This window comes from Chlorocebus sabaeus, chromosome 10 (assembly GCF_047675955.1).
Source record: "Chlorocebus sabaeus isolate Y175 chromosome 10, mChlSab1.0.hap1, whole genome shotgun sequence".
NCBI classification, from domain to species: Eukaryota; Metazoa; Chordata; class Mammalia; order Primates; family Cercopithecidae; genus Chlorocebus; species Chlorocebus sabaeus.
The window spans coordinates 49,443,891-49,455,811 of NC_132913.1; the positions used below are offsets into that span (position 1 = coordinate 49,443,891).

The 11,921-nt window shown below is 35.7% G+C and overlaps 1 protein-coding gene across 2 annotated transcripts in view; it reads right to left on the reverse strand.

Annotated features, from left to right (window-relative positions):
* The window catches only part of FAP (fibroblast activation protein alpha), a 72,076-nt gene extending 62,032 nt beyond the window's left edge, over positions 1-10,044 (reverse strand). Inside the window, exons 1-2 of one of the 2 annotated variants that reach the window (XM_038002012.2) lie at positions 9,814-10,044; positions 9,400-9,484 (exon numbers count right to left, since the gene is read on the reverse strand). In XM_038002012.2, coding sequence (XP_037857940.2) covers positions 9,400-9,484; positions 9,814-9,819 — 91 coding nt within the window. In that variant the 5' untranslated portion in view covers positions 9,820-10,044. The remainder of the gene's footprint in view (positions 1-9,399; positions 9,485-9,813) is intronic. The other variant, XM_007965162.3, reaches the window with a different exon arrangement.
* Between the last annotated feature and the right edge of the window lie 1,877 nt (positions 10,045-11,921).

The following is an 11,921-nucleotide window of genomic DNA, read 5'->3' on the forward strand; positions in this document are numbered from 1 at the left end:
AAAGGATTTGCCAGGCTTTTAAAAATAGCCCATTTGTGTGTTATTTTACAGTTGTGTTACATTATTTTAATTAGGGTTCATTTATTTTTCAGGATAACTAAGGCTTTCAAAGATCCTAAGATATAATCAACATAATGTGTAAGAACATGAATGGCAAATGACCTTCTGGTGACCCTGAAGATGAAAGCAAGCCTTGTTTATTTTTGAAGACCTCAGTCTCCTTTGCCAGCTCATTTTCCTCTAATCTCTATTTGACATTTTGTCATGGCTGTTTCTGCTGCTACATGGGGCTGGAGAAAGAGCAACTTTCCCAGGTCATTTCATTCTCCCAGGGTTTCCACTACATACCCCTGGGCTGAACCACCCCCTGACCCCACTACCACACCTGACTTTCACTGGATTGTTTTTTTATCTCCAGACATGTCTATTACACTTTCTCTTTAAAATCCCCACTATATATCTCACAAGCACTTCAAAATCAATATGTTTAATGCTAAGAAAAAAATTCCATGCGCCTCTTCCAAATTTATCCAAGTAAATGGCACCACCTACCATTCATGTAGTTTCTCAATACAAATATTTTGGTGTGATCCTTGACCTTCCTCTTCCTTAACCAGCTCCCAGGCTTGCCAACCCTGTCTACTGCTTGTCTCTATTTCTACTGCACCCCCAGGGACAAGCCATTTCACAATCGGTAGGCTTTAATGGATGCCTAATTGCTCCTCTGCAATTTCATTCCTGGCATTTTGTTGTGGTTTTGTTTTGCATTTTGCAATGTCTAATGGCATTGTGCATCATTCATGTGCTTATTAGTCATTTGTATATCTTCTTTAGCAAAACGTCTGTCCTTTGTCCATTTTTTAATGGAGTTATTTATCTTTTTATTATTGAGTTGCCAGAATTCTTTGTATATTCTAGATACATGGCCTTTATTGGATATATATTTGCAAATATTTTTTCTCATTTTGTAGGTAGTCTTTTTACTCTTTAAATGGTATTCTTGGCCATCCTAAAATGTTAAATTTTGATGAAGTCCAATTTATGTATGTTTTCTTTTGTTTCTTGCATTTTTGGTCATATCTTAGAAAATTTGCCTAACTCAAAAACATAAAAATGTATCCATATGTTTTAAGAGTTTTATAGTTTTTAGCTGTTACATTTAAGTCTTTGATCCATTTTGAGTTAATTTTTGTGTATGGTGTGAGGAATTCGGTCCAACATCTTTTTTTTTTTGCACATAGATATCCAATTGTTTCACCATCATTTGTTGAAAAGACTTTTCCTATTGAATTGTCTTGGCATCCTCATCACAAATCAATTAACTAAGTATAAGGCTTTATTTCTGGACACTCAATTCTATTCCATTGATCTATATATCTATCCTTATGCCAGTAACACACTGTCTTGATTACGGAGCTTTGTAGTAAGTTTTAAAATAAGTTTTAAAATAAGGAAGTGTGATTCCTCCAAGTTTATTATTCTTTTTCAATATTGTTTTAGCTATTTTGGGTGCCTTGCATTTTTGTATGAATTTTAGGATCAGCTCATCACTTCCTGCAAAAAAAGAAAACTATGCAGGATTTGGATAGAGATTACATTTAATCTGTTGATAAATTTAGGCAATATTGCCATCTTAAAAATATTGAGTTTTATGATCCATAAACATGGGATGTCTTTCCACTTATTTAGATCTTTTTGGATTGCTCATTGGGAGTGTATAGAAATACTATTGGTCTTTATACATGGATCTTGTATCCTGCAACCCTGCTGAACTTTATTGTTAGTTCTAATAGTTTTTTAGTGAATTCCTTAGGATTTCTACAAACAAGATTGTGTTATCTGTTAGTAGAAAGAGTTTTACTTCTTCCTTTCAAATATGGATACTTTATATATTTTTTTCTTGCCTAATTGCCTTGGCTAGAACCACTGATAAAATGTTGAATAGAAGTGATGAGAGAGGACATCAAGTCCTGTTAATGATCTTAGCAGGAAAACAGTGTGACATTAGCTTTCATCTGTAAGCGTGACATTAGCTATGTTTTTAAATTTTTTTTTGTAGGTGTCTCTGATAAGGTTGAGGAATTCCTCCTACTCCTAATCTATTAACTGATTTTATCATGAAAGGGTGCTGCGTTTCGTCAAGTCCTTTTTCTGTATCTATTATAATGACTATGAGGTTTGTGTCCTTTTTTCTATTAATGAAATTTATTGTATTAATTGATTTTCAAACGATAAACCAACCTTGTATTCTCGGGCTAAATCCTAATTTGTCATGGTGTGTAATCCTTTTTATATATTGCTGGATTTGGCATGCTAGTATTTTGTGGAAAATTTTTGCATCTATATTCATAAGAGATATCGATTTATAATTTTCTGTTCTTGTGACATCTTTGGTTTTGGCATTATAGTAATGTGGGTAATACTGGCCTTATAGAATGAGTGGGGAAATGTTTTCTTTCATTTTTTGAAAACATTTGTGAATAATTCGTAATAATTCTTCTTTAAGTGTTTGGTAGAATTTGTCAGTGAAGCCATTTGAGCTTAGGAAGTTTTTTTTTTTTTTTGGTGGGAAGTTTTAAAATTACTAATTCAGTCTCTTTTGGTGTTATAGCACCATTCATGTTTTCTGTTTCTTCTTAAGTTTTGGTAGTTAGTATCTTTCTATGTTCCTATTTCTATCTGCCTATTTCATTTGTTATCTGATTTTGTTTTGTTTTTGGTGGGGGGTGGGGAGACAGAGTCTTGCTCTGTTGCCCAGGCTGGAGTGCAATGGCACAATCTCAGCTCACTGTAACCTCTGTCTCGCAGGTTCAAGCAATTTTGCCTCAGCCTCCTGAGTAGCAGAGATTACAGGTGTCTGCCACCACTGCTAATTTTTTTGTTTTTGTAGGGAGGGAGTTTCTCCATGTTGGCTAGGCTGGTCTTGAACTCCTGGCCTCAAGTGATCCTTCGTCTTGGCCTCCCAAAGTGCTGCGATTACCACTACGCCTGGCCTGTTATCTGATGTTTTCTTTTTTAACATACAATTGTTATGTCCTGTTCCTTAAAAAGTCCTAACATATCTGTTTTTCCACCAAGTATAAATCATAACCTGTATTCAAAATTTTAATTTAGATACTAAATAATACTATTTTTATTATTAATGGGAATAAATATTAATAAATATTATACGTTATTCTGTTCTTACTGCATAATATTAGTCAATTAAGAAGGATACTGGAAATGAAAAATAAGTTCTTGGTTCTCTATACACGAGAAATAAATTAAAAAAAGACTGATTGGGGGGAGGGGGGAGGGAGGGCATTGGGAGTTATACCTGATGTAAATGATCAGTTGATGGGTGCTGACGAGTTGATGAGTGCAGCACACCAACACGGCACAAGTGTACATATGTAACAAACCTGCACGTTGTGCACATGTACCCTAGAACTTAAAGTATAATAATAATAAAACAAAATTTAAAAAAGAGACTGATTAGTATTTGATTAACTGTTCTATGAGAAAATCGTTTTATTACATGCCTACTGTATTAATTATTGCTTTTTTTTTATTATCCTTCAAGTTCTAGGATACATTTGCAGAACATGCAGGTTTGTTACATAGGTATTATATGTGCCATGGTGGTTTGCTGCACCCATCAACCCATCATCTACACTAGGTATTTCTCCTAATGCTATCCCTCCCCTAGTCCCCCCAACCCCCAACAGGCCCCTGTGTGTGATGTTCCCCTCTCTGTGTCCATGTGTTCTCATTGTTCAACTCCCACTTATGAGTGAGAACATGCAGTGTTTGGTTTTCCGTTTCTGTATTAGTTTGCTGAGAATGATGGTTTCCAGCTTCATCCATGTCCCTGCAAAGGACATGAACTCATCCTTTTTTATGACTGCATAGTATTCCATGGTGTATATGGGGCACATTTTCTTTATCCAGTCTATCATTGATGGGCATTTGGATTGGTTCCAAGTATTTGCTATTGTGAACAGTGCTGCAATAAACATACATATGCATGTGTCTTTATAGTAGAATGATTTATAATCCTTTGGGTATATACCCAGTAATGGGATTGCTGGGTCAAATGGTATTTCTGATTCTGGATCCTTGAGGAATCACCACCCTGTCTTCCACAATGGTTAAACTAATTAACACTCCCACCAACAGTGTGAAAGCATTCCTATTTCTCCACATTCTCTCCAGCATCTGTTGTTTCCTGACTTTTTAATGACTGCCATTCTAACTGGTGTGAGATGGTATCTCATTGTGGTTTTGATTTGCATTTCTCTAATGACCAGTGATGATGAGCTTTTTTTCACATGTTTGTTGGTCGCACAAATGTCATCCTTTGAGAAGTGTCTGTTCATGTCCTTTGCCCACTTTTTGATGGGATTGTTGTTTATTTTTTTTTCCTTGTAAATTTGTTTAAGTTCTTTGTAGATTCTGGATATTAGCCCTTTGTCAGGTGGAGAGATTGGAAAAATTTTTCTCCCATTCTGTTGGTTGCCTGTTCACTCTAATGCTAGTTTCTTTTGCTGTGCAGAAGCTCTTTAGTTAAATTAGATTGCATTTGTCAATTATTGCTGTATTTTATGGCTCAGTTTGACTGTCTCTGGTTCCTAAGTCCTGATTCCACACCTCTGGCTCAAACTTTTGAATCTGGTTTTCAAGGTATATCTATGACTGGATGTTCTCGTCGAAGTTGTAACTCAATTTGCTTTGGAAATCTCAGACAGGTAAACGCCTCTCCATTATGGGAATCATACAAAGATTTGGATTTCTTTTTAAATTATTTAGAATTTGGCAAAACTCAAATGGAGTTTGCCAAGATTCATCTGTGATTTTAAAATTCACGTGCAAATTAGAGAATTATAAACTGCAAACTTGATTTCTTTATCTTGACTTAAAAACTCTTTTATATTCATAAACTTTCTGAAACTTCTCCTTAACCTTTTAGACTTTCCCATATTTTCTCCATAAGAATAGTGAAAAAATAAACTTAAAACTCTTAAGATGTTTGAGGGAATCTGTTTCACAGACTGAATGTTGGTCCTGGGAAAATATTTTAACCTTACAACTTACATATTTATATCTCCTTTGAAGATGATTTTATCTCACTTATATCTTTTTTTTAAATTTATTTATTATTATTATACTTTAAGTTGTAGGGTACATGTGCATAACGTGCAGGTTTGTTACATATGTATACTTGTGCCATGTTGGTGTGCTGCACCCATCAACTCGTCATTTACATCAGGTATAACTCCCAGTGCAATCCCTCCCCCCTCCCCACTCCCCCCACTTATATCTTATTTTACCAAAGGTGATTGTTGAAGTTATAGTAGTAACAGAATACTAATGGTAATAATAACAACAACAATGAATTTCTGACTAAAATTCAGACTTCCCAAATGATATTTCTTCTTAAAAAATATTGATCTCTGTTCTATCCAAATTGTCTGTGGCCTTCACATATTTTCTTCAATGCATTATAAAAGGCAGGACTCAGCTAAATAATCACTACATATTATACACATATGTGTGTATGTATGTAGAATCACAATTACATATGCATATACATATTCTCTTTGTTCATTTGTTTAAATAATTTTGGCCTCATAGCTCTATCAGTTTCCTTTTGGTTTCCTGAACTTCCCAAACACTTTTCTGATATTCAGCCTCCTAAATAGCTGGGACTATAGGTGCGTGCCACCACGCCCAGCCAATTTTTGTATTTTTTTTTTAATAGAGAAAGGGTTTCACCATGTTGCCCAGCCTGTTCTTAAACTCCTGGGCTCAAGGAATCCTCCCATCTTGGCCTGCTGAAGTGCTGGGATTACAGCCATAAGCCAACACAGCCACCCACCCTTTCCTTTTTTACTCTCACTTAGCCTTATTCTCCATTCCTCCACCCTTCAACTTCTTATATCTTTCTTCTTTCCTTTTGCTTTGCTTTTGCCCTAGAGCCATCAATGTTCTGTATGAGTTCTTCAGACACAAAAGTTTCTGAAACATTTGTTGTTTTTGGTTAAAAAAAAAAAGTTGGGGATAGGAACGGGGATGATATTCTGGGATAAAGGCTCTCTACTCTCAGAATTAAGACATTTTTGAAATTGAAATACATCACACAGAATGGAATAGTTGCTATTGTTGAGTGTATAAGTATATATTCTCAACATGGAGAACACAGACACAAATGCTAGCTATCATCTACTACATGTTAGAAATTTTAGAAAACTAGTAACTAACATTTGAGTATTTGTTCATCACCATGTGGGGAACTCTATACTGAAAATAATCTGAAACGAGGTCAAATAGCTCCTACAATTTCTTTCTGTAAGCCATGGAGGAATGGTCCAGGTATTCAGAAAATATAAATCATGAATCAAGTTTGTGTGGAATTTACCTGCAAAATTCCGCAACCTCTGTAACTTTTCACTTCTAGTTTTTTGCTTTTATAACATCTGTTAAATCTCTTGAAACAAGAAAGTATGTATGTTTGTCTTTGGGGTGAACAAAAATAAGGGGAGCCTTAGTTTCCACTCTCAGCCTTGTTGCATATTCACACAGGAAGAGGAGTGATGCTTGTGAAGAAGAATCTCAAAAGAAAAAGTGATTGGAGGTAAAAGAGAGGAAAGGAGTCAGTTGAAGGGGTGTAAGCTGAAGACAAGGACAACCTGGGAATAAGGGGTAGAAACTCGTGTGTTTCACACTTTGGCAAAACCAAAAAGGGAATATTTTACAAGTTTCGAAAAAAGTTTTTCCTTATAGTTAATATTTTGTAAGTGAGCTAAATGGATTTTCTCATTTCACTACTACATTTCATATTTGTTCCTACAATCCAGTTTAATTATTCCTAAACGCTTTTAATCCTGAGGCTGGTTCTCCTGGGATGGAAGAGCCTTTCTCTTTTTTTTTCCTTTAGACCTGGTGTGAACTAACAGAAATCCTTCTCAAGTATCTGTGGTGTTGACCATGCATCTTTGGGTGCAGAAAGCACTGGATTCTTACTCCCCAACTTGCAGAGGAAATTCTAGACTGCTGCACCTCCATATCCTCAGCAACTGGCATGATGATGGGCAGGGAGTTAGTAGGACTAATACCCTAATATGTAAATGAGTGAATGAACGTTTCCTGAGTGTGGCTTTAAGTTTCTCAGAAGACTGTTCATACACTGGTTCAGGAAATTCTGGGCTGAGGATACGAGGGCACCTAAGGCAAATCTGAGGTAATGGGATTTCTGATGAAGTGTGAGAAGGAGGCTAAGTAGGAGTTCACTTGGCTTTGAATTCTCTGTTCTTTTTACCCCTTCCTCCTTCCCTTTCCTGCCTTGCCATCTCAGATCCTATTCTCATAGGCACTGGGCAGATGTGAGAGTGAGGACTGGACCTGGCACTCCAGATGGGAGATGATTGACGAGTGAGATGTGAGAAGAAAGGAGGAAAGTCAGGAGGAGGCCACCACGCCTAACTTCAGGGCTGCCCGTGGCACTGACTTGCCCGGGTCCTGCTCAGGAAAGTAGGGGAATGACTGGTGCCATTCACAAGCTGTTTAGTTGACATTCTAAGAAGTTATTCAGCAAATTTAGAACAGAAGGAGAATGATATAGTGGATCAAAAAACAGCAGTTCTCACCTTAGTTATGATTTTTCTATTTCTGAATGAGTACTCAAATTTCATTGAGTACTCAAGTTTAATTTGATTATTTCACCCTATCAAGAAATCACTTTATTCTTAGAATTTTCCTATTAGTTGAAAACAGAGAATTGTATTATAAATTACATAGGACTTTTATACTGTATATAGTTTATAACATATATTTATATGTAAGCTATACATAACTAAACTTGGAAAGAGGGTAGGGATTGAGATTATATGTGATCACACAAATATCTGTGTATGTGTATCTCTATACATCATTTGTAAATATCTAAATATAACATATTTCTTATTAGAAATTATAGCTTGAATTCCATAGTGAAATTCATCTTTCCCTGTGGACATGGAGGCAAGTGCCCTATAAAATTAACAAACTTTTGTTCCAAGAACATTTATTTCTGAGAGTGTAGAGTATCAATTTCAAGGTTGAGTTTCTTTTAAAATCAGGAGCTAATTTTTAATGAATTAACATTCAAAGGATGTATATGACCTAATCCACTACCTGATAACTGTTGGTATGAGGGAAATGTGGCCCCAAGACCACTGAGTTGAGAGACGGGTCTGAAAATAATTTTAACATGAAAATTTATGAAAGATATGTACACGTACTACATACCTCTCAACTGCCTAAGAAGAATCTTGTGCTGGCAGAGAACAGAAACAAAGACTGAAGTGAACCCTGAAGATATAAGCTGACTTCATCTTATGGATTCACCTATTCTATTTTGTAATTCTGTGAAAATCTCATGATTATTTTGAATTTTCCAAAACATTTTTCTATGTTCTTTTTAATAGCAATAGTCGTTCAGGACTCATACATTCTTTAGCTGAAGTTATTTTATTGATCTTCTTTTACTATCAGTTAAGTTTTAACCAAGATATTTCCCACATTTGTTATCATAAACTTTTAGTATTTATTAGTATAAATTTTTCCCCTTTTCCTAGACACAAAGACATAAGATCTGTTGTTACTGGATTTTTTTTTTCTATTTTAGAAGCTTGAGTTTCTCTTCATAAATATTTTCATAAAAAGCTATTCCCCTAATATCACTGGATTATCTATCAACATAGTCCTACTTTATATTTAAACTAGCTCTGATATCAGCCCATAGTACCTTCCAATTTTTAGCAAAGTGAGATCAATGTCAATCTAAGCCTTTTTTGTAAAAGGATACAATTTATGACTGATCATACTGCTTGCTTAACAATGTTTAGTTTTCTAATTTGATGTGCAGTGCTACTACATCTAAAACAACAACTTCGCTTTTTCTATACAGCTATTCCTGAGATCTGTATTCTCAACTTCCTCCCTAAATTTTTGGAAAGACTATTTAGTAATAAAAAAAGTCCATAGATTCTGTTTTAACTTTTCCATTCTTACTCATTTTTACTTTCCACGAGACAAACCTAATAATGAAAAGCAATGTTAGTTAAAAATGTTGTCTCTAAAGGCCTGTCAAAGCTTGTATTTAGCATATATTTTTGGGGGTTGTGGGGGTGATGCAGCATAGTTCTTAGGTTTTTCTATTGCTGAAATAACACTGTAAATCTCTTCCTACCCATGCCTTAAATTCCTCAGTATTTCTGGTCTTGCACAACAACATATCTGTGAGCTTATATGTCTTCTTAGAAATAACAGACTTACTTTGGAACATAAGCACTTAGGAAATGTTCAGCCACTTGTGATCTTGCATTAGTACATTTTCCAAGCTATTTTAGGCAGATAGAGCAAATCAGAGAAAGTTCTTACCTCTTGAAGGGCGTAAGACAATGCACATCACCAATAAGGCAAGCACAGCAGAGGTGGCAATTCCAAATACGATTTTTACCCAAGTCTACATAAAATAAAGAGAATTAGGCATACACATAGTTCCTGCTAAATAGTAGAAATGGCAAGATTTTGTTTACACCTAAATCCTATTTCTCTCGCCCCACAAAGCTTTTGATTGTCTTCCACTGATCCGGCTATAATTGCTGGAATTCTGCCAGCTCTGCAAGGACAAATGTTTCTACAGTATATTTGAACAATTTTCCAATCCCAACCCATTCAGGAAGTAAATACTTATGTACAGATCCTCACCTTTTAAACAATAGAAAACTCTGATCACGTTCAATCCAGCCAACCTGAATTTTTTTAACGATACTTGAGGTTGCTTATACTAACCTTCATTTTTCCAGATGTTTTTGAAAGTTAGCTAATTCTGCTTCAGAGCGTGGGTCACTGGATCTGTGAAAACCGTTGAAAAGGACCAAGTCTGTCTTTGTAGTTGGAAGCTGAAGCCAGGACAAGGTTTTTTTCTTTCCACGGACTTTTGAATACCGTGCCAAGTTTCAAAAGATTTCTGTAAAATTAGAAACAGATTTTGGGGGCGTTCTTGGCCCTCAAATGAACTGTGAGTGACTCAGGGGAGGTTTTATAGCCTTCTCATCCTTGTAAATTCTACACCAACATCTGCTTACGTTGACATACAGAGGTTTTTATTTTTTCTTTTTTACAAGTACAGGTTTATGTTGCATTTTCTTCTAGAATTCACTGAGAGATCGCTTTAGCAAGTCATTGAGTTTTGTATAGCATTTTTATTTGCCACTAAAAGATGAATTTAAAATAATGGAACTTGCAGGTCTGTACATTAAACATACATCTACTTTTTAACAGAGGAAGAACATTGAAGCCACATAAGATTTTGTGAGAAATGCACTACATAACTGCACTTTTTTTTTTCCTCTGGAAGATTCTGAGGTATTGCAGACAGAAATGTTTTTCTTTCAGCACAATTTCTTTGTCCATATAGCACCATATGCACTTTCAGTAAATACAGAAGTTTAAAAATTCAACTGTCTAAACCCACGGCTGCTTTACTTTAAAGAAATAAAATGCCATCTGGTGAAATTTAGTATGGGTTAGGTGTGTATGCACAGGCTAGAAAGATGGAAAGATCAGTAAGAATAATTTACCAGCAGACCTTTGGAAGAATGGAAATGGCTTTACAAGAGTGGTATTTTTGCTTTCCTCTCAGAATATCTTCTGAGAGAGAGAACATTTAGTAATTATAAAGATTTAAAAATAAATAAAAAAGCATCTGAAAAGAGAAGTAAATCTTATGTACAATTTCATTTTGGCTAAATCTACATAATTCCAAAGAAATTGGTCATCTTGACAGATTAGTAAAATGGTTGACTGAATTTAAAAAAATACACATACAACAGTTTCTTGGAGTGTTCTGTCTGTTTTAATGCAATTCACTTGGATAGATTTTGTGGTTCCACGTAAACACAGTTGTTAAATCTACTGTGTCCTTAATTTTTCCACTAATGGTTTTCTTTTTTGGAAGTTTATAATGTTCCCAACCTGATTAAAACACTTCATGGCAACCTTTCTTGGATTGTACATGAAAGGTAATGGGGAAATGTTACCAAAACATGTTGCTGTTTGCCTTCGTCAACTTGTCTGGCTACCATGGGACAGTTTCTCCAGCAAAGAGCAGGACAGTGGCTTGTGAACTTCCTTTCAGACATTCTCCAGACATCCCTCCCTGAATTCCAGCCTTATGAAACTTCTGTTGAGGACAATGAGTCATTAGGCACTTACTGGCAGAGAACTGTGTTCCTCGTGGTTTGGGACTGGGCCCTCTCCTTTGCTGTTGGTGGAGTCACCTCTTTACAAACTGAAGTAATCATTAAGAGTAATATCTAAGGTGTGCTATACACTTGTAGGTATCTCCAAGTGATTGTGAAATCCTCAGATCTGAGATAAAAGCCAGCAGCCAGGTCCTGAATGAAGTGTTTCTCTGTAAGTCCTCTCAGATTGATTATCTTCTCTGGAACACACCGTGTTCTCAGAAGTTCTGTCCTAGCCTGCCAAAGCCCCAGAGTACACAGGTACTTTTTAGTGGGTGATTTCCAAGACTTTACATTGTAGAAAGAAACTATAATAAATTATCAGGGTGTAATTAAAAGACCATGCTGAGAGCACATTAGCTCTAGCAATTAAGAATGCACTGACATGTGACTGGTCTGAGCACCACTTAGGATTCTATGACTGTGTGTGGGCGTCCACAGGATACTTATTTAACAGGCACTATGAAGAAGTTGGAGTGCTTTAAGACACATTTAAGTTGCAACTATTAGTAAGGGGGGGAAATGATGAGAGTGAAACAATGTCTGTTTAAGTTTTTTTGTTTTTTCCTTGGAAGGTTGGGTGAGTCAAGCTGTAACTTCTGGAAAATTCTTACTAGTTTGAACTGTTTTAAGAAAAATGAGACTGCAGAAATA